Source organism: Xyrauchen texanus, chromosome 34 (genome assembly GCF_025860055.1).
Source record: "Xyrauchen texanus isolate HMW12.3.18 chromosome 34, RBS_HiC_50CHRs, whole genome shotgun sequence".
Lineage (NCBI taxonomy): Eukaryota > Metazoa > Chordata > Actinopteri > Cypriniformes > Catostomidae > Xyrauchen > Xyrauchen texanus.
This window is the reverse complement of record NC_068309.1, coordinates 28,478,503-28,506,363: the sequence shown is the minus strand read 5'-3', so window position 1 is coordinate 28,506,363 and position 27,861 is coordinate 28,478,503. Positions and strand designations below refer to the sequence as shown.

At 37.2% G+C, this 27,861-nt stretch overlaps 1 protein-coding gene across 1 annotated transcript; it reads right to left on the bottom strand.

Moving 5' to 3' along the window:
* Nucleotides 1–49: 49 nt before the first annotated feature.
* On the bottom strand, nt 50–27,861 carry LOC127628260 (uncharacterized). The gene is made up of 10 exons (XM_052105046.1): nt 27,768–27,861; nt 23,738–23,998; nt 17,997–18,153; nt 12,277–12,513; nt 11,512–11,618; nt 6,867–7,014; nt 6,667–6,719; nt 6,439–6,536; nt 4,285–4,435; nt 50–4,156 (listed from the first exon to the last, which is right to left on the bottom strand). Exons 1-10 carry the CDS (start codon nt 27,786–27,788, stop codon nt 2,831–2,833), a joined length of 2,559 nt encoding a protein of 852 aa, XP_051961006.1. The 5' UTR covers nt 27,789–27,861; the 3' UTR covers nt 50–2,830.

Below are 27,861 nucleotides of genomic sequence, written 5' to 3'. Positions count from 1 at the left end.
TTTATACCTGTTCCTTGTCTTTAATGTTGATTCATCAGAGCATGTTATTCCAAAGACAAAAATAGTTTGTTTTAAAATGTGGACCTAATTACTCTGCCTCGAATTCATCTGACAGTCAACCCCTCTTATTTTATCATTATTTTAGTGATGCAGAAAGATATTCAAAGATATATGTAAAGGAAGATATACTATAGTTTGGCAATTTTGGAATGGTAACCCAATTTTACTTTTAATATGTCAAGTGTGTTGGAGTCATAGGACGAGTGACTGAGCATACAAATTACATTATGTGAACAGTAAAAAAAAATAGTCACAGATGAAATCTGATCAGTGTTACAATTTACAAAACCAGTCACCGACTGAACACTTATTTATATGAACATCGTGAGCTCAAATAAAATCCAGCATAAAAAACTAAAGATTAAAACAACAGAAGCAACTGAAGTTAAGAAGGGGTGCCTAGTAGTATAAGAGGGGTAAAATGAAATTAGAGCAGTTATACTTTGAAGTTTTGAGTTCAGATAGCCTTTTTTGAGACTAAAGCCAATGGTTATAAAGGGTTAAAGAAGCACTGGAGCTCTATGAAAATACAATCCACATACCAGACATATGAAAGCAAGACACCATGGAGAGCCATCTAAGTTAAAACAAAGAGTCTGACCAACGGAAATACCCTTGAGTTATTTCCCTGAAAAAAAAAGGAGGGGGAAGGCATGAAAACCATCAGCTGTCCCATTTATTCAGTCATACAAAAATCCTCTTGTAAAAGAGTGCATCCAGCTCTTTGTCTTGTCTGAGGTAGTTGACCTAACTGTTCAAGTTTCAGCATTGAGGCCTGATTTCCGTAGTATTGACCAGCTTGAGACTACAAATGTAAAGAAATTGTAACTTAGCAGTTTTACAACATTGAATATGGTTTGAAAGTTTCACTCTGTATATTTCTAAGAGATTATGTGGCTTCACTGGCTTTGTAGCTGGATGGATTTTTCCCAACGTGAGATGATATTGCCACCTGGTGGCCCTTACAAAATGTACTGTGGTAACTGTAATTTCCCCCAGTTACTAGAGCTTTTGTTACTGCAATTCTGTGGTAACTGACAATTTTAACATTTAGTAGATGTCCCCAAATTGGGGAAAATAAACAAAATATCAGATTCTTAATGGGTTTTTTTTTACTCCGTTTGAAGTAGATCCCATATTAAATAAATGATAAGTTCTGCTTTATTCTTACTAAACATAACAGCATGTCTTAATTATAAATATTCAGTGTCTAAACATATGTCTGCAATGACAATCTGTCAAAGAGTCCATGTTCCATTAGCATAAGCATGCAAGAGGAGGAAAAACACTTTTTGTAACATGGTGGTACTATGACAGTTAAATGCACCATTAAATAAGGAGTAGTGTTCTGTTTGGTTGACTTTCAAGAACAGTAATTAATGGAAGAAGAAAAGGAGCCCAATAGATATAAAGAATAAAGAACCATAAAAAGCTTTACACACAAAAAATTACTGTTCATTATAGCAAATTGTTAGTAAATTATTAAAAATAATTTATCATCTGTAAACCACCAAAATATATTGCATTAAGAAAGGTCTGTCTGCAAGGAGTTGAAAGCAAATTAAGTGAACCATTTTCTCACAACATGCGTTTCTACATCAGTCTCTCTGTAAACACATAATTGAAGTCTATGGTAAAACATCCATTAGTTTATCAGGAAAACAAAAATTATGTACAATATACGACTATATTTTAATACAAATGCAATAAAAAAAAAAGAAGAAAAATGGACATTTGCATTGGGACCCAAAATATGCACATCATTTGCAAACAGTACAGTACATTGTTTTAAAATGAGTAGCCAAGAAAAATATGCTGGGATCCAGCACAGAGGTGATTTTGTGTCCATGCCATAAATAGTAAAGACACAAAATACACAAACCACACTGCTAAAGAACAGTAAATTAAAACTGAGATCAATCTCAAGAAATCTTAAGGAGTGAAACAGATAAATAATAACTGCAAATATGACCTACACCCACAATGACACTGTTAAAAAATTTTTTGTAAAAAAATACAATAACTCACCAAATCTTTAACATTGACAAAAATTGTTATCATATTTTTATGATATACTGTTATCATGCAGTATATCATATACATTTTGATCTGAAACAACTGTAACCGGACATGCATGTTTGTGTTCATGTTGTTTTGCTAAAATAGTCACATCTGTATTTTTTAAACATGATATCAAATGCTCCATATTAGACGGCCTTTATTGGCTGGCCACTTGATGATCCACTATCTACAGCATATGTTTGCACTTAAATGCAGACTTAAGTAATCAAGTTGTACAAGGCACTTTATCTTTGGTTGAACACCTGCATCAGTTAAAAGTTTAGTAGTGTTTTAAAAGCAGGTACTGAGCAGATAACAATGCATCTGCAGAATGGAAAAAGGAGTGATGAAGCACGAGGCCAAAGTATACTTCGGTGTTCCGCAGTAACGATTGAGCGTGATTCAAATGTCTTCATCAGAACGGGAAGCGCAGACGGTCCATGTGCATCCACGTATTTCTAAACATGCAGACAATCCACATCTTTGCACATGTGCCTGGCATTGATTGTGCTAAAGCATATCACAAAGCAGTCTTAGTGTGCATGCTTCTAAAACATCCATATTGACTTGCGGTCAAAAAGTGTATACTTTGAATGGCTGAGAGCTCAACTGTGGGGAGACAAAATGGCACGCAGAAAAACAACGTATATCCTATCATTAAGAGTTGTTGATGCAGTTACAGGCAGGCAAACTCTCCAATGCTTGAATGCTAACAGCTTTGAGATGGCTTCGAAAGGAGTGAATTAGCAAGTACTTTGAGAGAGGCAACTGTGTCTGACTCCACTATAAGATCATCAGTAGGTATACGTTGAGGATAGAGGTCACTGTTTGACTGAGGTTCTAGATCTGGATCCAAAGATGTAATCTCTGGTTCATTCTTAATTGTCATTGTGATTGTGCTGCTCTTGTCTTCCTCTTGTTTCAGATGATAAATGCCAGGTAGGTTTTCAGGAGGGGCACCAATACTGGAGGACTTTTCAGAGGGGACATCCAGTTTGGGCATTAAAGTGAAACAAGTGGCTTCGGGGAGATTCAGAGCCATACTTGACCCATCTTGAGACAATGCTCTAGCTCTACTGGGAGAACTAAGGTCAGCCGGCTCATCTTGGGTCATTGGAATCAGCAGGGACTTGCCATTCCACTTTAGCACCACCTCAGGTTCCGCATTTAGCTTCTCGGTCATAGACTGCAAGTCCCTGTTTTGCAGCTCCATGTCTCCAGCAGACCTCTTTATGATGGCTCTTTTGCTCAGGTTGAGCGGGAGCGCTTGCTCTTGAGGAATCCTGAGGGGGTTCCCATTAGGTTGGGAGGTCTTGCTAATATCCTGAGCCAGAACCTGTGAGAGTCGCTTGGTGAACGAGTTCATGTGTGCTGACCCAAGACGGGTGCGCATCAGTTGACGCAACTGCATACTGCAGCCAATGTCAAGTGGGAGGATCCGGAGAGGTGGCAAGGGAGCTCTGGTCATTGCAAGACCTCCACTCTGGGATGAGGTATCTAAGATACACCCAGAACACTGGTGCTGGAGGTTCTCAGAGGTCTCAGGCGTGCTGACTTTGGGCTGATGGACTATAATTGTCTGGTGGGCTGTGGAAGAATCTTGGGTAGTTACCTCATAATTGCTAATTCCACTGAGGCGCAAGCGGGCTCGGAAGAGGTCCAATGGACACAGTCCTTTGGTGGGACTGAATCCATCCAGGGAACCACCTGCCATCAGCTTGACAGGTGCAGACAGAAATGAGGGAGCTTGTGGATCTATGGTCTCCATCTTTACATCTCGTCCAAGTACCAGTTGGTGGGACACAGGGGTTGAGGACATGGGTGTTAGACCTTGGATTTGATGGTGATTAATGAGCTTTAGTTCCTGGAAAATAGACAGTGGCTGAACCTCCTGATGGGGTCTTGTTGTCTCAGGGAGAGATTTGGGGTATAAAGGTGGTCTTCCAACTCTGCCTTTTGGCAGAACTTTAGCATTACGTTTGCCAGGCGGTCGTCCTCTTTTACGTACAACAACAACACCATCTGGTGGTGAAGCCTGAAGAGGAAGTGGGGGAAGCAAGTAAAATGTACTCAAGTTAATCCAACCGACAAACCTTTGCAGGTATTGAATAAAATTAGATCAGTATTTCACTTTTCTTTTGCTACATCAAGTAAAACCCTTACCTGGTTGGTGACCCCATTCTTTTTTGGGCTGGCTGACACCCCTCTTCCTTGTACAGTCTGTTTGATGGTGGTTGGTAAAACTGATGTAACCATGGGCTTGCCAATTTCTGGGTTTTCTCCCCTTATGTGCTTTTCATAAGGGAGCATCAACCTGGGATTTGATTAAAAGAGAAAATGGGCAATTGTCCGATAGGCCTTGTTTACATCTGTATGTTTCAGGAGATCTGATCACAAGTGGTCAGGCGAGATACATTGGCATTTACAAACGGAAGTAAATTTTGTCAACTTGTGTTCAGATTTTGGGGACGAGGGTCTCCGATTCACTACATCAGCAAGTTACTGCAGTGCAAAAATAAAACAAAATATTTTCTTACTTGGTATTTTTGTCTTGTTTTCCAATGAAAATATCTAAACAACTTTAAGACAAGACACATTGTCTTGTTTTCAGCAAAATCTCAAAGTTTCAGCAAAAAAAAAAATAAGTTTGCTTATGCTATTTAACTTTAAGATTGCTCTAAAAACAAGACTTTCTCTATGTTCCTCACATAAATTTATTGTGTTTTAAGTTTATGTTGTTACTGGAAAATAAGAAAAAAATGGGAGCCTTTTTGCAAAGTGCAAGATAAAATACACTAAATGAAAGATAGAAAAAGAAGAGTGCACGGTTTCTCCTTTTTCTCAAAATAATTTTCATTTCCAAGCACAATTGTAACATTGAGTTTTGTGAAGTTTCATGCATGTGTTTATTTTGTTTACTGTGTTTATTAATTTTCATCAGACAGTGCTTCTCACATCCCACGAAGTTTCAAACAATTGTTTTGTTTGCAGTGATTGATTGCCTTCTGTCAAGGATGCATTAAGTTAGATAAACAATCTAGTCACAAGCATTTTTTACTTCTTTCTAATGTGATTTTAGTGATCTGTTCACAAAATGTTATGGACCCGTTTACACCCGTATCTATAGCTGGATAAGAATCAAAGTCTTTTATCTAAATAGCCACAGACAAGCTATAAATCAAACAAGTGACCAAACAGGCATGACAAATGCAAAACATGTTTTTTTTTTTTCAATAAGTCTATACTGGCTGAAACATAACAGGCTAACATGCCAGATTTGAATATTAAGCGATTTTGAATATTAAGCCACAGAACTGCCGCTCACTGGATATTTTTTTTTTTTTGGGCACCATTTGGAGTCAATTCTAGAGACTGTTGTGTGTGAAAATCCCAGGAGATCAGCAGTTACAAAAATACAAGCCCATCTGACACCAACAATCATCCATGCGATTATCTAATCTGCCAATCATGAGGCAGCAGTCCAGTGCATAAAATCACACAAATATGGGACAGGAGCTTCAGATAATGCTCACATCAACCATCAGAATTGGGAAAAAAAGTGATTTGGACCGTGGCATGATTGTTGGTGCCAGACGGGCTGGTTTGAGTATTTCTGTAACTGCTGATCTCCTGGAACTTTCACACACAACAGTCTGCGGACGGAAACGGCTTGTTGATGAGAGAGGTCAATAGAGAATGCCAGACAGGTTCAAACTGACAAAGTCTACAGTAACTCAGATAACTGCTCTGTACAATTGTGGTGAAAAGAATATCATCTCTGAATGCTTTTCTGAGATGCATGTTGGTGCTGTTTTGGCGGCAAGAGGGGGACCTACACAATATTAGGCAGCTGGTTTTAATGTTGTGGCTGATCGGTGTATATATCCTACTTCTATTTTATAACAAACAAATAAAGAATGAATTGCTTGCAAGCCTAATTAACCTACGAGGCGAGGACTTTTGCCAGTTTAACAAAGGAATAATGGCCTACTTAAAAATTGTGCCACTGAGCAATCCTAATAATTTTTGTTTAGAAAAATTTACATATCTACTTAGGCAGGGGTCAGTATGGTACACAGCCAGTTGGCGGCAAGACCGGTGGCTGAATATCCCCACTCCAAAGGTACTGAGGTCCCACCACTAATCCTACTGTCTCCCTTGCAACATGGATGAAATGCCGGGATGTAAACGTATGCTCTTAGATATTGAATCGTTCAAGATGGATCTTAATATTTGGTGTAAGCGTGGCCTTGTTTGAGCAAAGTTCTCTGAAACAGCAAGAAAAACATCGTTCTGTAATCCGATGCCCAGACTCACCTTTCATAATGCTTCCTGGTGCAGGTGGCAGCGCTGGTGCTGCCTGGACTTCCACCCAGCTCATTGTACACGACCTTCCACATACGCTGCGATGTCACCTACAGGCGATGGGGAGGACAATGATCTTTGACTCACAATACTGAGATCACCACTATCACTTTCATGTCTTTATGATGGATTACAGATTACTTGGCAGGACCAAGAAAAGAAAATGGCATAACCTAGTACCCTCTCATAGCCTCCCAGCCTTTTCACAACTGAATACAAGAGGAACAGGTCAACTGTGGACAAATAAGCAAACAAAAATATAAAAGATAAGACAAATTTATTTATGGGGGAGGGGCTACATTGATTAAAGGAACTGTGACTGGTGCTTAGTTTGTACTGCTCCATTTCAGTAAAGTAAAGAGGAAATCAAGCATACATACTCTTTTTGAAACCCAGATTGGGAACTTTGCTTATGGGGGAACCTCTGCGCTCCATAAAGAGATGTAGCTGATCCAGGAAGAGCTGTTCCTCTGGGTGTGGGAGCCAGTTTCCGTCCCAATGCATTTCTACACTGCCCATCACATTTTCCTAGAGGAGAAAGTTAGAACACATTAAATCAAGATCACTGTTCAGAAGCTGATAAACTGCAATAGAACGCAACAGTAGGGTTCCAGATTTTTAAGTGATAAATTTAAATCTTTCAAGACAGGCCAACCCTGAGCTTGTTGGTTGGTAATAGACAGTACATGCATCTGTAGAAGCCTCAAGCCAATGCAATTCCAATTACATATTAAAAAACAGTGATTAATTGCACAATTCTTAAAACTACCCACAATCCTTCAGTGAGATCCACCAATCAGAGATGCCACCATGGAAAAGGGAATCGCAGCAAGCAGAGTTGTTGCATTTTTGCAGACTGTCTAGGTATTATGAAACGTTAGCGAGCATCAGCAAGCTAACAACAAGTGTTATTTTTACACAGTTTCTTTGTTTTAGCCATAGTTTTAGTCTTTTGATGAAAATGTTGTTTAAATTTAGTCAATATTTTTTTTAGATTTATTCATTTTAGTTCTACTAATCAAAATAAAATTTTAGATGATAATATGCAAAAAGACAAAACTAGAACGTAACTTTGTTCATGTTCACCTGGTCAGTCACTTCTTTGTATGTGCAAATGTAATTTGTACAGTAAACGTAATAAAAGTAAGTGAATAATCCTTAATGAAATAGCAAACATACTGGATTATTGTATAAACAAAATCCCTTCTAGATGTTTCTTCCAAAAACAGATTTCTCTCTCCGTTTGTGCACTGGTAATATATCTTGCAGTATTATTTTTTTCATATTTTCGTCAACAAATTTTCACCCAAATATTGTTTTGCTTTTAATTGACTATATCTCAATTCCAGTGGGTCAGAAGTTTACATTCACTAAGTTAACTGTGCCTTTAAGCAGCTTGGAAAATGTTCAAGTCAAGCTTTTAGACAATTAGCTTCTGATAAGAGGTGTACTGAATTGGAGGTGTACCTGTGGATGTATTTTAATGCCTACCTTCAAATTCAGTGCCTCATTGATTGACATCATGGGAAAATAAAAAAAACAGCAAAGACCTCATAAACAAATTGTGGACCTCCACAAGTCTGGTTCATCCTTGGGAGCAATTTCCAAACTCCTGAAGGTACCACATTCATCTGTACAAACAATAGTACTCAAGCATAAACACCATGGGGCCACGCAGCCATCATACCGCTCAGAAAAGAGACGCATTCTGTCTCATAGAAATGAACGTAGTTTGGTACTAAAAAGTGAAAATCAATCCCAGAACAACAGCAAATGACCCTGTGAAGATGCTGGAGGAAACAGGTAGACAAGTATCTATATCCACAGTAAAACGAGTCCTACATCATATAAACTGAAAGGCTGCTAAGCAAGGAAGAATCCACTGATCCAAAACCACCATAAAAAAGCAAGACTACAATTTGCAAGTGCACATGGGGACAAAGATCTTACTTTTTGGAGAAATTTCCTCTGATCTAATCAAATAAATATTGAACTTTGTGGCCATAATGTCCATTGTTATGTTTGGGGGGAAAAGGGTGGAGCTTGCCAGCTGAAGAACACATCCCAACCATGAAGCATGGGGGTGGCAGCATCATGTTGTGGGGGTGCTTAGCTGCAAGAGGGACTTCACAAAATAGATGGCAACATGAAGGAGGAAAATGATGTGGATATATTGAAGCAACATCTCAAGACATCAGCCAGGAAGTTAAAGCTTGGTCGCAAATGTGTCTTCCAAATGGACAATGACCCCATGCATACCTCCAAAGTTGTGGCAAAATGGCTTAAGGACAACAAATTGAATGGTAATGGTAAATGGTCTGGACTTACTAACTGACCTTAGACATGGAATGTTTTCTATGATTAAATGTGATTAAACATTATTGGTTTATGATCGGACACAGCTTTTAAACATCCAAACCACCTTGGGAGTTCCACCAAACAATTTTCGGAAAGGATCAGGCTTTTGCCCTCCACCTCTTCTGGCAAACATCCCCACCCACCTGTGCCGTTCCTCTCACAACGTCCCTCAGAGGAAACGTTGCAGAAAGCGCGGAGGTATTGCCATTAAGCTGACGAGTTATTTGGCGTTCAGCAAAACAAATTCAGTGTGTTTGCTACCCGCTGCTATTGCCTGGAGTTACAACCGATTTGTGTCTCGGCGTTCCTTGGAGAGGCCGTATAGTTGGATTAGTCCTGTTTTGACAAACTCCCCTGGCGACCCACCCACGGTGATTTCACCGCAAATCCGTGTTCATGCTGTTGATCCTAAGAATCTCCATCAGCTATGCCAGGAGCTGCACCTGACCTATGACACAGTGATGACTATGATGGTACTATTAAATGCCCATTCGCTGGTGAACAAGGCATTTCATTTAAACGACTTCATCACTGCAAACAAACAGGATTTTCTGTTTGTATCGGAAACCTGGTTAAAAGGTAGAAGATCTCTCTCCTGAATCAGAACTTTGGCGTCAGAGCTACTCATTCATCAACACCCCTCGGACGACTGGATGGGGAGGATGACTAATGACTGTTTATAAAAACAAATTTCAATGTCAGTCACATCCCACTGATGTTTATGATAGCTTTGAATTACAAATGTTTAAAATTCCATCTACAAACCCCTTAGCGATTGCACTGGTTTACCGACCTCCAAAACAGAATACAAACTTCATCAACGAGTTTGCAGACTTTCTAAGCAGAATTTATACAAAGCATGATAGACTTCTACTATTGGGTGACTTTAATGCACATATTTGCTATGGCAAAGGTACACTTGCTAAAGAATTTTTAAATCTCATTGACTCTTTTGACTTGACACAATATTCTGGACTTGGTCTTAACTCATTATGTATCCATTCATGATACTATGATTTGTGAAATTAATTTCTGATCACAAGCCTGTCACTTTTAATGCTTCTATTGTTACTCAGACTGAAAATCTAAAGCCATTCAAATCTAAAGCTTCCAAACTGGTTCTGAAACCATGGCTACGTAGCCCCTACACTCTCTTAGACGACTATGCAGGCAGGCCGAGCGCAGATGGAAAAAACACAAATTACAGGTACGTTATGAAACATTAGAGCAGTCTTGGGTTAATGTTCAGAGAGCAGCAAAAGATGCAAAACATAAATACTATTCAGACATCACTGCTAATTTAAACAAACCAAATATTATGTTCTCTATAACAAATTCTGTAATAAACCCAGCTTTTTTAGCGGGAAGATCGCTGACCAGCACTCTCAGATTCTCTAAACTTATTCTGCTCACTTATTCAGCATCTATAGCAGAGATCAGGTTTCAGAACATTATAAATATCAGTACATTACACAGTACTGATATTTTAATTACCTTAGATAATGGTGATAATGCAATTCTTATTCTTATAGATCTTGATATGATTGATCATACCACATTTTGCAGGAATAAAGGGTACCCTTTTAAAATGGTTCCACTCTTACCTAATAGGCAGAAATGTATCTGTCAGCATTGGAAATGTGATGTCCTTCAGAGCACCTCTACCTTGGGGGGGTTCCTCAAGTTTCAATTCTTGCTCCTAGCCTTTTCTCCCTATACATGCTCCCAATTGGTTCTATTTTTAGGAAACATGGAGTGTCTTTCCACACTTATGCTGACAATTGACAAATGTATTTGCCTCTGAGGCGCTCCAAGACAAATACTTTAGACTCACTAATGACTTGTTTAAAAGAATTAAAAATGTGGATGGCCTCAAAAAATGTTTTAAAGTAAACGAGGATAAAACAGAGGTCATCTTATTTGGACAATTTAGTGATATCAACTTGACTCAAATTCATTGTCTGCCTACACTAAAACATGCATAAAAAAACCTTGGAACTAAAAATAAAAAGAAGAAATGTCAGGAATCAAAAACGTGTTGAAATGTATTTGGCTAAGGTGTATGTAAACTTCTGACTTCAACTGTAGTTTATCATCATAATGTATCTTCGTTATCATTGGAAAAAAAACTAAAACCCTTTGCCAATTACCATTTTATATGGGATGTTCTAGTATTATAAAAGACATTAGGGCTGTTTTCTGATAAATACTATATTAAAAATACACAAAACCGATAATATAATCAATTACATAATTCACTAGACTTTATGGGAAGAGTTCTTATTTGCTCTGAATCAAGTATTCTAATGCTACAATTCATTTCAGTGCTGGTTGATTACATTTTTGGAGTAAACCACAGCAGTTTTACTGCAGTACATAAACCATGCCTAATGTTGAAAATGCCATAAACACTACATTTAGTAATTCAGTTTAAACTGTGATATTGTCATCATGATAATAATAAAGTAACATAAAAAATTATCAAATGAAGAAAATGAGAGAAAAGTGACAAAAATACACAAATGGTGTGAAAGGAAGTCAGCAGTTAAAACATAACAGGAAGCACACATTGATGTCACAGTATACTTCACTATTTGTTCAAAATCTAAAACATCCTGTATCACATTCACCAACATGCACGTTTACTGAGTTGAATCCAAAGCATACCTTCATCCTTTCCATCCATGACTCTGATAAATGGTTATGGTTTTGTTGTTCAGAGTCATCCACTTTTCTTTTACGAGGTCGCCCCTTCAGACTCAGAGAGGAACATCCTGCGAAAGAAAGCATGGAATATTTTAAAATATTTTAGAGCAGAGCTTAACAGAGGGAGCACAGCAGAAAAACAATTGCCATTCAACATTAAACACTCTCCTGTCACACTCTGTTGATTTCCAGGCAGTTCCTTCTTTATTTAAGTTGTATGAAGGTGCCACCTGGTTTGACCAAGTTCACCACCAAAACAATCATTTGATTTATGTGACACAGTGTTAGTAACCACATAATGTCAAATAAAGCACATTTCAACCAACATTGGTAATATACACCAGCGCAGTGTATGTGTATTCGTTTCCAAATATATTTGGAATTATACAAAAGTGAAAATAAATTCACCTGAAGCGTTTGGTGTTCACAAAGCACGTTATCAACAAACCATGCTGGAGTTGCTTACATCTGATATGGTGCAAGTTAATTTTGAGAGTGCCAAAATTACACAAGGCAAACACTTGCCGACTAGTCAACTATACTTTCTGTTGACTAGTAAAACAGAGTGGTCAAGCCCAATATTCAGTATATAGGCCTATGTGCCGTTTTGTAACATTTCTTATACCACGCCAATTTATCTATTTCAAATCTGTGCCAACAATGACAACAGACTTGGCTTCATATTATAATTTCCAACAAGTCATATCATAAAAGTGTAGTACTCACCAATCTGTGTCAGTATACTAGCATTGCTGTCAAGAGTAGGGTGGTTGAAGGTATCTCGACAGTAAAGGACACGTGTGTTGTTAAAGGCCACTTTTATGCCCCCCAGAGCCAGCAGGAGAGGGTCCTGCAGACCAGGGCAGCCAGCCTGATACGGGACACGTCTCTGGAGGGATCGGAATCGGCAATACTGAGGGTAACTGAGAACTTTAACCTTCTGCTGTACTGCTGTAGACTCATCTGCAAACCCCCCCCCCAAAAATACACAAGTGTCACTCAATAGACAATTTAATGAAAGAATAATAACTGGGAAGTTCAAGAGATCAGCAGAGTTAAAAAAAGAAATACAAAATGACAAGAAAATATGGCCTTATCAGTTGAAACCCCCAAGCTCAAACACATTATCAGACTCCAAAGATGTTATGTTTGCAAAATATCATGAATGTGGCAATGTTCCCTTTGTGGCAACAATAATGATGCTTTCCATCCCATTTTTTTGTCAACTGAGGCCTTAAGACCTAAATTATTGACTTGAAGAACCCCCTGAGCATTTAAAAATACAGTTTTACCTTACAATAAATTTGATTGTTTAAATGTATGATTAAGTCAAATGTAGATTCTAATTCAAAAGCAAAGGGGTTGCGTCACATGAAAATACTCCATCCTTTACAGAGTTGTTTTAAACATTGATGGATAATTCCAAATGCTGTCAATCATTCTGACAGATGAAAAAAGAAACAAGAAAACCATTTGATAACACTTTACAATAAGGTTCCATATTTTAACATCAGCCAACATCAGTTAACATGAACTAACAATTTTCAATACTTTTACAGCATTTAATAATCTTAGTTAATGTTCATTTCAACATATATTAACACATTTAATCAAAAGTTATTTGTTAACATTAGTTAATTCATTATGAACTAACAATGAATTGTATTTTTATTAACGAACATCAACAAAGATGAATAAATACTGTTAAAAATATATTGTTCATTGTTAGTTCATGATACCTAAAGCATTAACTAATGTTAACAAATGGAACCTTATTGTAAAATATTACCAACCATTTTAACCTAGAGCATCAGTTTTGACTTCACTCGCTCTCACTCTCCCCATTTATTTCCTGGTATTAAAGATGAGTTTCAGGCAATCCGATCGCTAGTAGACAGTCACATTCGCCATACTGTACCAGTGTCTTTTGACCAATTGTGTTCAGATTGAGGAGAGGGACTCTGATTTCATGACTGCATACATCAATCATTATGTCAGTGAGTAAATGCATGATAATAAAGCGCAGAAAGTTGCGTATCGTTTCTGCCGGTTATACTTTCATTAATTTCAAGCGCAAACATTACATTTAAAGCAGAATTCTCAGTTATTTTGGTTCAGTTTGAGCTTCAGATGTGTGTGCTTTTCATCTTTATGTTGATATCAGGCACACTGAAAAAGTTCAGAGAACTTGTGGACGCGCTTTTTCTAATATTCCAACAGGACGGTTGTTTCCTTTTAAAGCCGCACGTCACAGGCAAAGTTTAAAAATCGTGTTTTATCGCAGTGGGTTGATTCACAGGTAGAACTTCCCCCCTAGAACTCCTTGGATTCACCAGATTCGCTCGAGTCTTGGATGCTATGCCCATTATTGTAGACCTAGTACATATGAAAAGAAAACAAGTATGACTGATAAAAATAGATAATGATGGAAATTTTACAACTTAGTCTGTCAGAGTGAGGGATAAAGATTTTTTTCTAACACAGCCTCTAGCCTAGCACTGACAATGACTTGGTCGTTGAGTCTTGCTTCCTATCAGCATCTCACAGCATAAGCAATGCATTTAAAAATGCTGTGTAAGGAAGCGTGTCTCGTGTTCGGTTCCTTTCTGTTGTGCTCCACCAAGCATCTTGTTCGAACAGCCGTAGTGGATTCACTGGGCTGCCACTAGTCTCAGATATATGCCACTTAACAACAGAGTTTAACTCAATACCACTGTTATTAATGAAAAAGTCAGAATTTAATAAAACATCTGGTGATCACTGATGACTTGTATCTTTTCCCCCTAACTGAATTAATGTCTTCAAAATTTTCATATAATTAAAAAATAAAAATAAAATTAAAGAATTTCTTTAAATTGAACAAAGCCAAAAATAGCTGGAAGATCAACTATGTGAAATAACTATAAACTACTGACCATTCAGACTTAAACTTTCAAATTACATTTCACAGCACAAACAAATGTATGGATTTCATGTTTTTTTTTTTTTTTATTATTCAGACTACATCGGATGTAAACATTTTTATTTTATTTTTTTATAAGATTTAAGTTACCTCTCTGAACATTATTCAAACATAATACAAATTTTGGTCATATTTAAGTGATAAATTCAAATTTCATTTCTTAGTCCAGTTTACCCCCCTAGTTTTTAAATTTAATTTCAAACCATTTACAAACATATGTCATATGGATTTCATTGCTGTTTGGACAACAAACTGATTTGAGCCAAATTAATATTTAATTCATATTTGGTGCTGTTTTAAAGGCAAAGATGGTCACACTGAATACTGCTTTAGCTTTTTTATGTTTACTGGAATTTGTAAGAAACACATGAACAAATTGTAAAACACAACGGCAAATCCAGAAACAAGTAAGAAAACACAACAGCAGTTCAGTCGAAACGAAAAGGGTAGGTACCATAGCTTCTCACCTGATTGGCTGTGTGGAGAATATCTAGTCCTTTCTTCAGGACTGGTTCTCTGCTCACTTGCGCAAAATTCATTCCAAATGCTCAATTACTGAAAATTGTGAGTGGTTAAGTCACTCGGTAAAACAGTAATGGGACAGATTATAACACAGACCGGGAAAAGGTTTAGGTACGACGTTAATCTATGTTGTGTAAGGGACGTCTAAAGATTCCACAAACTACGCTAAAACGCCAGTGTCCAAGCGTTCATTCAATTGACTTGCATATTCTAACATAACAAACACTGTTATTAACAAAGCATTTTCTCATTCTAATGGTTGCAGTAGACTGCCGGCATGATGACTCACTTTCTACATTTGAAGCCAGCATGTCCAATTATGAGTACAGTGTTCAATTATTTTAGAAAACAATCTCTGACATTTTACCAAGATAATATTTTCAAATGATAAAGGTTGTAGAAGGCTGCTATTACATATGCTGATTTACTCTGAGATTTTCCCAGGATGTGGAATTATGCATATACAGTATTCAATTATGTTTAAACAATAATAATAATAATAATAATAAAACCAATAAAAAAAATATATATATAAGTTAGTCATTCACACCAATGGCAGCCTGCTACAACCTCTGTAATGTCGAAATTAAATCTTGATGATTTTTTATGGTGTTTTTTCTAAACTAATTGAATACTGCATCCATATAATTAGACATACTTTGAAAATCGATCCTTTGACAGCAACTGGAACCTTTATCATTTAAAAAAAAATTAAGTTGGAACATGCAAATGGAATGAACGCTTGGATGTCACCAATGTTTTAACGCAGTTTGTGGACTTTAAGATGGTCCCTTACACACTAGATGAACCATGAGAACATAGATGAACATCATACTTAAAATTAACTTTTCCCGCTCACTGTTTTTACTCTCTGTGTTATCATGTTTCCTGTTACTGTTTTCCAGAGAGAGAAAACACTCCAAATGATTTAGATTTTAGTCAATGACCTTTTGGCATGGATTTTGATATATGTACTTTTATGCATTTGGCAGATGCTTTTATCCAAAGCGACTTAGAGTGCATTTATTACAGGGACAATCTCCCCGGAGCAACCTGGAGTTAAGTGCCTTGCTCAAGGACACAATGGTGGTGACTGTGGGGATCGAACCAGCAACCTTTTGATTAACTGTTATGTGCTTTAGCCCACTACACCACCACTACGATATAATCAGTGAACCGATCCCGTAGAAAGGACTAGATCTCATTCACACAGCCAATCAGGTGAGAAGCTATGGTACCTACCCTTTCAATTTTGACCGATTTGCTGTTGTGGTTTCGGATTTGTTGCATTTCAGAAATGTTATTTGGACTTTGGATTTTCAGCTCTGTTTTTAGATTTGCTGTTTTGTTATGCGCTTCACGGCCACCATAATTATCAGGAGGACTATCAAATATCAGCACCCTTAGCAATATTATACATTATATTCAGCATTACATAGAGTTTAATATAGTACAATCATCTAAAAACCCTGTGCAAATTCACTCTCATGCTGAAAAGACTCCTCCTGGTGCTCACTGTATTGCATGCGGTTACTTGAGCAGGACAAGACAAAAAAAAAAACACTTTAAAAACCGGCACACTTTGACTACTGAGACTTCAGTCTGATATCCATGAAACCTGCACAATTGATTCCATTGAAACTGAAATCGTGGCATAATGTAAATGATTGCGCTCCCTTTCTTCATTGTGATTGGTTTGATTGATGTGGATGTGCACGCTCACTTGCTTAAGAGTTTAACAGAGACTCGCTTGTGGTAAGAACAAACAGTTTGGCTGATTTGAATTCATAACATGTTTACATTATAAAACATAGAAAATAGCAGTAAAATGTGGGTGATGAGCTGGAGAGAAACAACTCCCATGCACCAAACAGCACACACCCTCTTTCAATGCACCTGACACAGCATCTGCTCGACATTAAACTGTTTGCTTGCTATGATCTTCTTTGAAGTGTTTATTAAGTGCTCTCGTGCACTGGACAACTTGGGTTGTATTTTTTCCACTTCAACTTGCCTTCATTGTTTTTAAAACGAGTTTAAGTGAAGTGACGTCACTGACAGGGCATCTCCGTGCTTACCGCAAATAAGTAATCGATAATGATATTCATCGTCGATGATTTCCATCATCAATAATAATCGATTAGTTGTTGCAGCCCTAATAGGGGTGGCATATGCAATGTTTATTGCTGCTAGATTTTATAACGGTCCAGTTTAGCCGATCTGTCTTGTATTATATCCCATACTGGATGCCTGTTGTCCTGTATTTTAGTGGGTAGCGAAGTGTCCCATATTCGTGTGTGTCATTCAGTACCTTATCATGCTGTGGTGGCTCGCAGCCGATGCGTGTAACCGCACCTTAGCGTATATCTTTAGGTGAGTAAAGCCAGTATCTGTATTATTTTAGAGGTTTGTATTGCTTTGGCTGCCTCGTAACATGTACATGACACATGGGTATATTCCATAGAGAAGTGATCATCCCAATGCCCTGTTCCCCTCAAAGACTTCTGAGGGCTGAAAGATGTAACAAAACGGCCATTCAGAACACCCTTTTTATGTCATTTTTTTATCAACATTTTTCTTGTAACAATCCCACAGCATGGTCATCTTTATTGGTTTCCTTTCTTCCTGCCCTGTGAAAGCATCATTTAAGCAATTTGGAACACATGCATGTTTTCTCAACAAAACAACCAATCACGCACAATAAATGACAAAAAAACAACAACAACATAAAAATCTGATCTGACCGTTCAGACTGAGACACATTAAGAAATATCTGATTTTTATCGGATTCCAAACCACCTCCGAATGTGGTTTGGATCAGTCTTGTTAAAATCAGATTTTTTTTCAGAGAGTATTTGTCCTGTTAAGACTACAAAAACCTAAATGGATTGGAGTCAGATAGGCAGATTTTATTCTGCCTGTGAGAACAAATACTAAAAAAACATTTTCATTAGTTACTCACCATTACTCTCCGTTTTCCCTCCCTGTGAGTCAGCAGAATTGCGAGACCCGTATATGTTTTGACTGCTGCGCTTCCACTGTGGCGGTTCCTGACAGGTCCACTTTATCAGATCCTCCACTTTCACAACAATCTTTCTCGACACAGCGACGACTTCATCCTGTGCACAAAAACGCACATAAACTTCAAATGAGCAGGCAAACAAAGAACCAAAGTATGCATTTTATACATTAACATGAGGTTACAGGCAGGATCAGGTTAACACTTACAGTACAATGAATACTACGGAGACCCCTCTCCTTTTTTCCTGTTATATTGGTTAACAATAGGACACTTGTCACCTCAGACAAAAACTACCAACTCAAACTGCTTTAAAAAAGGGACAAAAAGCCAAATTGACATTTAGATGCTTATTTTTCGACATTCTCACATTCAACTCAACTGATAACAATGGAAACTCTGAAAGGCTGAGAACTGTAGTTTTAAGAATTCTCCCTAGTCATTTATTTCATGGCAAAAAGGATTTGAGCTCCAAACATATTATGAAGAAGTAAAACACTACAAGGGACAATGAAGCCAGGTTTAAAATGTTATGTCTAGTTTAGCCATGCCTAGTTGATACTCTGCTACCTTGAAAACAATGTGTTTTGACTGAAAATATCTCAGAGGTGACTTGCACTAGCAGAACAAGTTTGTCTAATTCTAATTGACAATTCCAGCACATTCCAATCACTTGGTAACAAAAATTATGTTAGTCAAGTCTAACTGCAGTTTTTCAAGTGTACATGACTGAAACTGAGGATTTTTTATTTTATATTTGATGTCTTTTGTACTGTCTGTCTGCTGATTCTTCTCGGTCCAAGGCAGGGTCAGAAATTAACAGGGGCCTGAGGCAAAAATGTCACAAATTCCCCAAATTAAATAAAACGTGGAGGCAAGAAACGTCTGTCTGTGATTTATTTGTAACATCTGAGACTGATATATTCCTTAATATTTTATTGTAGGCCTAGGAATACTTATTACTGCATGAAACAGTAGTTATAATTACTCAGATAATTTATGTTAGTACATAGATTAAATTGAATTTGAATTGTTTTAATACAAGAAAACATGCCCTCGTACAGGAACAATTCCCATGAAAGTCAAATCCAAAGATAATTTTTAACTTCATCTTTTATAGAATATTTTTAATTGAATGCAGTCGAATGCTTGATTCTGATTGGCTGACAGACATTCTTAGGTGAGCAATTATTTTTCAGTAAACGCACATCTATGAAGTAGTTACAAGCCGTACAGGTTCCAATCAAAACAAAGACATTGGCTAAGTAAATTGAATAAATATGACAATGTCTAATATATATATATATATATATATATATATATATATATATATATATATATATATATATATAAAATCACACACACATTTAAAATCTACATACCTCTCTCCACTTCCCCACCCTGAAAACCTTCAAAACAAAATGTATTAAATAACTCCCAAGTTTCCCTGCCTTCTATATGAAGAAGATTTCCCATTAGATTTCTTCGATATACAGTGCATCCAGAAAGTATTCACTGCGCTTCACTTTGCTTCACTTTTTCCACATTTTGTTATGTTCATCCTTATTCCAAAATGGATTAAATTCATTGTTTTCCTCAAAATTCTACAAACAATACCCCATAATGACAATGTGACAGAAGTTTGTTTGAAATCTTTGCAAATTTATTAAAAAATTAAAACAAAAAATACAAATAACATGTACATAAGTATTCACAGCCTTTGCCATGACACTCAAAATTGAGCTCAGGTGCGTCCTGTTTCCACTGATCATCCTTGAGATGTTTCTACAACTTGGGAGTCCACCTGTGGTAAATTCAGTTGATTGGACATGATTTGGAAAGGCACACACCTGTCTATATAAGGTCCCACAGTTAACAGTGCATGTCAGAGCACAAACCAAGCCAATAAGTCAAAGGAATTTTCTGTAGACCTCCGAGACATGATTGTATCAAGGCCCAGATCTGGGGAAGGGTACAGAAAAATATCTGCAGCATTGAAGGTCCCAATGAGCACAGTAGCCTCCATCATCCGTAAATGGAAGAAGTTTGGAACCACCAGGACTCTTCCTAGAGCTGGCCGCCCAGCCAAACTGAGAGATCGGGGAAGAAGACCCTTAGTCAGGGAGGTGACCAAGAACCCGATGGCTTTTCTCTGTGGAGAGAGGAGAACCTTCCAGAAGAACAACCCTCTCTGCATAAGTCCACCAATCAGGCCTGTATGGTAGAATGGCCAGACGGAAGCCACTCCTCAGTAAAAGGCACATGAAGTACTCTCAGACCATGAGAATCTCTGGTCTGATGAAACAAAAAGAATTCTTTGGCCTGAATGGAAAGCTTCATGTCTGGAGGAAACCAGGCACCGCTCTTCACCTGGCCAATACCATCCCTACAGGTAAGCATGGTGGTGGCAGCATCATGCTGTGGGGATGTTTTTCAGCGTGCAGGGAAACTAGTCAGGATTGAGGGAAAGATGAATGTACAGAGATATCCTTGATGAAAACCTGCTCCAGAGCACTCTGGACCTCAGACTGGGGCGAAGGTTCATCTTCCAACAGGACAGCGACCCCAAGCACACAGCCAAGATAACAAAGGAGTTAAATTAATAAATTTGCAAAGATTTCCAACAAACTTCTTTCACGTTGTCATTATGTCATCTCTATGCACCCATTCCGCAATTATGCACAATTATTCCTTACTTAAATTCATACAGTTGAAGTTTGAAGTTTACATACACTTTGGTTGAAGACATTAAAACAAATTTTAACCACTCCACAGATTTCAAATTAGCAAACTATAGATTTGGCAAATCGTTTAGGACATCTACTTTGTGCATGACGAGTAATTTTTCCAACAATTGTTTACAGACAGATTGTTTCTCTTTTAATTGACTAAATCACAATTCCAGTACACTAAGTTAACTGTGTCTTTTAAGCAGCTTGGAAAATTCCAGAAAATGATGTCAAGCCTTTAGACAATTAGCTTCTGATAGCCTAATTGGAGTCAATTGGAGGTGTACCTGTGGATGTATTTTAAGGCCTACCTTCAAACTCAGTGCCTCATTGCTTAACATCATGGGAAAATCAAAAGAAATCAGCAAAGACCTCAGAAAATAAATTGTGGACCTCCACAAGTCCTAGGGAGCAATTTCCAAATGCCTGAATGTATCACGTTCATCTGTACAAACAAAACCACCATAAAAAAGCCAGACTACAGTTTGCAAGTGCACATGGGGACAAAGATCTTGTCCATCTTGTCTGATTGACCATAATGAACATTGTTATGTTTGGGGGGGGAAAGGCGCTTGCAAGCCGAAGAACACCATCCCAACTGTGAAGCATGGGGGTAGCAGCATCATGTTGTGGGGGTGCTTTGCTGCAGGAGGGACTGGTGCACTTCACAAAATAGATGGCATCATGAGGAAGGAAAATGTTGTGGCTATATTGAAGCAACATCTCAAGACATCACCAAAGAAGTTAAAGCTTAGTCGCAAATGGGTCTTCCAAATGGACAATGACCCCAAGCATACCTCCCAAGTTGTGGCAAAATGGCTTAAGGACAATATAGTCATGGTAATGGAGTGGCCATCAAAAAGCCCTGACCTCAATTTAATCGAACATTTGTAGGCAGAACTGAAAAGCATGTGCGAGCAAGGAGGCCTACCCACCTGTCAGTTAAGCCTGTTTGACCCAAGTTAAACAATTTAAAGACAATGCTACCAAATATATAAATATTTGGTAGCAAATATTAACAAAGAGTGTGTAAACGTCTGACCCACTGGGAATGTGATGAAAGAAATAAAAGCTGAAATACAGTAATTCTCACTACTATTATTGTGATATTTCACACTCTTAAAATAAAGAAGTGATCCTAACTGACCCGAGAAAGGGAATGTTTTCTACGATTAAATGTCAGGAATTGTGAAGAAAAAAAAAAAAGTTTAAATGTATATGGCTAAGGTGTATGGAAACTTCTGACTTCAACAGTATATTTTATAACAAGATTGATATACTTACAGACAACAATCTTAAACACTGCCTGGCCAAAAAAAAAAGTTGCATACTCTAATATTTAGTTGGACTGCATTTAGCTTTGTTTACAGCACGCATTCGTCATGGCATTATTTCAACAACTTTATGCAACGTCACAATTTATTTACATCCAGAGTTGCAGTAATTTTTGGCTGAGATCTTGTATTGATGACGGGAGAGTCGAACCACTCCGTAAAGTCTTCTCCAGAACATCCCAAAGACTTTCAAATGGGGTTAAGGTCAGGACTGTGGTGGTCAATTTATGTGTGAAAATGATTCCTCATGATCCCTGAACCACTCTTTCACAATTTGAGCCCAATGAATCTTGGCACTGTCATCCTGGAATATGCCTGTGCCATCAGGGAAGAAAAAAACCATTGATGGAATAACCTGGTTATTCAGTACATTCAGGTAGTCAGCTGACTTAATTTTATTGCCACATAACATTGCTGAGCCTAGACCTGACCAATGAAAGCGGCACCAGATCATACCTCTGCCTCCAGAGGCCTGTACAGCGGGCACTATGCATGACGGGTGCATCACTTCATGCACTTCTTATCTTACTCTGACGTGCCCATTGCTTTGGAATAGGGTAAAACTGGACTCATTAGACCACATCACCACTTTTCATTGGTGATGTGTCCAAACTTCATGTTCCTAACAAGTGTATTTCTTGTGGCCACATAGCTCTTTAGTCCCAATGCAACGAAATGCATTCGTTGCATTTGTTCATGTGGAAATGCTCTTACTATCACTATTAAACATAGCTGCGAGTTCTACTGTAGACTTTTTATGATGTGACTTCAAGTATTTTAGTGATCTCCGATCATGATCTTTCAAGATTTTTTCCGACCTCATTTCTTCCACGAAGCTGACGGTTCACTGTCATCTCTCCAGGTTTTAATAATGCGTTGGACAGTTCTTAACCCAATTCCAGTGATTTCCATAATCTCCTTAGTTGTTTTCTTTGCTTGATGCAGGCCAATAATTTGCCCTTTTAAAACACAGTAACATCTTTTCCACATCCACAGGATATGTCTTCTGACATTGTCGTTTAATAAATCAGTTGCTACACACTGCATCAATTAGGGTTAAAAGAATTGTTGCCAGCTGAAACATATTAATCACTTCAATAATTATCCAATCATAGGCTCTTAAGTATCTGCTTATTTAAATCCAAATGGTGACCTTTTTTTGGCCAAGCAGTGTATAAAAGTGTGCTTGGTTAAACCAGTGTCAAAGCTTTGCTAGGCATTGTCTTATTGCACAGGATAGAAGAAACCATACTCTATAAAACGCAATAAACTTGCATTACCCAGAAACAACCATATGTTAAACATTTGCTGCAGTAATGTCAGAGCTAACACCACACAATTGCAAAATACCATAAACTATAAAACACTGTGGCAATTCACATTAAAAAGAAAACATTGTAAAGATGATAATATCCAGGTCCTCATTTACAGATCTATACACTCTTCCTCTACGCCATGGACATGTGCTCTTAAAACAATCCCCCCCCCCCAAAAAAAGTTAATGTTTCACAGATGTAACAAAGTGGGAACTATGTGTTTGAGAACTTGAGGCAAAGAGAAGCCAGTTTTTAGAACTACTGGCTTATCTTTCTGCCTGTTACTACTTGCCATCATTTTTTACCTCTCCGTGCTCCACCGCTCTGCCTTTTGGGGTGTCTTCAGGAAGGAAGTAGAGTCTAGAACTGGCCAGCAGGCGGTGCTGTGTCTGATCTTCCCATAGTAGTGTGACCTCAGCTATGCAAACGGGCTCCTGAGGGCCACAGCGCATGAAGTAAAACTCTCCAAGCTTCCAGACCTGAGGCGAACCACCCAACTCCTGCCTGTAACTCACCGACTTGTAAAAGGCAAAGGAGCCCCGAAGGCAGCAGGGAGCACCTAACCACTGTTTAAAACAAAAACAAACAAACAAACAAAAAAGTTAGTGTATATTGTTATACTGGCCATATGAGAATATTAACTGAATAACGTCATCTTTGTAAGGCTTTTGCCTGGAGGGTGAGAAAATTACACATTTGTTTAGAGTCATTAGGTCCACTGATATATCGCCGAGGCCGATAAATCTGCCAATATTCTGATATTTTTTAATTAATCGACATTGGCCAATACATTTTCCTGTTTGGCCGATGTTTTTTTTCTTTTTTTCTTGATTTGAGAAAATATGATTGCTAATGTGGACATTCCATCCATGGTTGCTGAACTACTGTGTGTACTATATCCTTCTTCCTAATATATTAACAATTTCTTAAATAAACAATTACTACATTTTTAAGACTAAAGAAATCTAAAGAAACTGCTAGCTACCATTTTAAAATAAAAAAAATGTTTTTAGTTTGGTGTGAAATTGAGTAAATATAGTGTTAATAAAGCGTTTACTATTAATTTTTAGCAATTTTATGTTCATGTTATTTACTATACTAATTGTATAAGCCTATTGGCAACCCTGCTCTCTTGATATCGGCATCAGCCATTAAAAAAACACATATTGATCAACCAATACATAGAATACCTTTAGCAATAGTGAGTCAGAACACAACAAATTTACAGGTTACAAGCGTTCACAAGCAAGGATTTAACCAAATATTCAAGAACAAATGTAAAAATGAAATAATTGGTAATTGAAAATGTAATATTAATTAACTAATACCATTCACAAGATTTGAGAACAGTTTATATATATATATATATATATATATATATATATATATATATATATATATATATATATATATATAGCATTTATGGTTGAAGGTTAAAAACAACTTATCAATGAATGTAGCTCACTTGGAATTTGCTCTTGTTCAGATATTTTAAGCAAATTATTTGATGTAACACAAAAACTTCAGAACAGTCAGATCTTTGGGATATAACTTATGCATACACAGCTCAAACACGGACATGCAAACACCCTTCACATGATTCAAATTATCTGTCTTAACAGAAACCATTGCAGTCTTCTCAAATCAACTCAACTTTCTTGGTAAGACCAAAAATATTCAGTTAAAATGCATTGCAGTGTTATATTTTTAATAAATAGTAGCGAATACTGCTCTAAAACTCCCCTTTAATACAGGAACTTTAATCATTCACATAATCTAGTACTCAGAATTGTTTGGTCCTCTTTAGCAACATTTCCATGGTTGAAAACACATTCCGATGTATTAATCTACTTAGGAACAGCATGATAGCAAAATGGATAAAAAAAAGCATGAGAATTTCATTTTGACTTTGACCAAATGACATGCAAGGAAAAAAGAAAAAGAATAAATCTGTAGGTAATGCAAGAGACCGTTTGCAGTCCAGGTGAACTCCTGGTGTCACAAAATGGGAGTGGCAGAAAAACATTCCATGGAGATGATGCCAAAATATGGTTTGCAGCCTCAAATATAAAAATGTGCTCATGGTACATTCTGTTACTAAAAGTGGAATACAAATGTGACCCTGTGAAGGCTGATCTGAATATCTGCTGTAATATATAAGCTGGATATCTAACTAATCACATGCCAAAAACATAATTTAAATATTTTCTAAATAATTTTATATATATATATATATACACACACACACACACACATACACACACACACACTCATTAATAATTTATATGAAACATAATGAAGATGTTTTGAAAATCCATTTGATAATCCAAGATGTAAATGTTGTAAATGTTTATAAAATAGTGGCAATTAAATAGTGTCAGAAATACATTTTCCATTATTGGGCAATATTTGCCCCCTTGATTTGATTTTCTGGGGCATTTTTAACTTAAGGAGGGCACATGTTTTCTAATCGTATAAAAAGAAAAGTCAAATACTTATATTTAATCTATTTATTGACAAATGTTCAGAGTAATTTTAACTTTATTATGCAAAAATATTTTTTTTATATATATATATATATATATATATATATATATATATATATATATATATATATACACACACACACACACACACACACACAGACCTAGGCCTAGATTAGAATAAGTAGAAATATATTCGATGTTACAAATAGCACACGGAGGAACTCATTTTTGCCACACGCCACTGTTAACTTTAGACCCCAAGACAGTGTCATGTTTCCATGACTGTGTACCTTATATAAATATTTAAAAACACTATACTTTTATTACCTTATTAAAATAGTGATATGTAAATATGCATAAGGAACATGGAGATTAATTCCAAAATAAATACATTTGATAATCCATATTGTTTTTAAAGGGACACACAAAATCCACATTTCAATAAAATTGTATTTCATGTTTTCCATTGATACCCCTTGAAAGTGGCACATACTCGCTGTTACTTAACATGTCAATCACAGGACGCGTTCACGAGGTAATACACAGTCATGGGTCAGTCACCCCGCCCCACCCCCACCGGTATCCAACATATTCGTCGAAAAATCAACCAATCACAGGCGACGACACCGAGTCCGCATGTCGAGCGCCTACTGGTAAAAAAAGAGAACTATTCTTACAGTTAAGCCACAAAACACGTCTGTGACGGTCAAATATTGACTTGATGTACTCCAACAAGCATGACTATATCATCTGTCATGAGGGATTCTTCAAACACAAAGCGAGATGAAGAAATATTTAGAAATGCTAAACATAATGACCTTGGGGCTTCCTGCAGTGCAAAATGTTGACATTTATTACTAAGAATTGCGAGAGAAAAAAAATTGTTAATTGCAGTTGCGTTTCAAAAACGGGTGGGGAAGAGAGAGAAGAGAGAGAGAGTGTCCTCAATCCGGGTACTCTCGGAGTCTAAATAATATCGCTATTCATTCAATATGATACATGATCAAGAGAAATACAGTATTTAAAGGCAACTTCCTACTGCCACAGGCATAACAGCCTCATATACCATATAAAAAATGTTTTAGAATTCTAGCCCACAATTATATGTCTTATAAGCATCGTTTTAAATGTAGCCGATATTACAAATTATTTAGGCTAATACGACATCTTAAAAATAACATCACGGTTCTTGTAACGATCATACAATTCAAATATTGCGAATAAATAACTTGGTTGTGTGAAAGAAATATCAGCTGCTCCCCCAAGTTTACCTCTTCCTATAAGTTTCATTACCACGTCATTTTATAATCGGGGTAAATTCGCGAGATTTCATCGACAAACCTGCTGACTTATTGTTGAATAAAAACCAAACACGTTTCGCTTTGAATCGCTGGGTCAAATCGAGTCGATTTTAATAGAGAATTAAACAGAATCTGTTCGGCAGATGTGAAATGTGGGGGTGGGGGCAACAGGGAGAATCGAGGTAGTCAACACGACACACAACAATTAATCATTAACAAAAATTGAAATATCAAATACATGCGTTCTGGATATAACAATAAATATATACATAAAAACGATACAAATCCGACGAAATTTAAAATACATTTTAAAACCAATATATTTTTGCACATATGCGAGTCTATATTTTCAAGTCTTCGTTAGCTTGATTGGATAGGAATCAATTCGGCATTTTAGCTAACTTCCAAATATTATGACGTGTCACGCAAGCATCGATTTAAAAAAATGAAGACTTTATTTCCTTAATTCACGCGAGCACATTTCTATCTCGCGCGCTGAGCTACTCGCGCTGCAATAAAGTAACAGTTAAAGTTGTAATTCAGTTTACCTGTATCGCACTCTGCTCCATTGCAACTCAACATTCCCTTATCCCTGTCGATGCCCCCTATCGAGTTACACAGCCGGGTACTAACAGCACCGGC

Excerpts from the sequence above, each read along its gene's own strand:
- LOC127628260 (XM_052105046.1), bottom strand. The coding sequence starts at position 27,788 with ATGGAGCAGAGTGCGATACAG. Across the intron at positions 11,619-12,276 it reads TAGTATACTGACACAGATTG|GATGTTCCTCTCTGAGTCTG; the intron begins GTGAGTACTACA and ends TTTCTTTCGCAG. Across the intron at positions 7,015-11,511 it reads CATGGATGGAAAGGATGAAG|GAAAATGTGATGGGCAGTGT; the intron begins GTATGCTTTGGA and ends TTTCTCCTCTAG.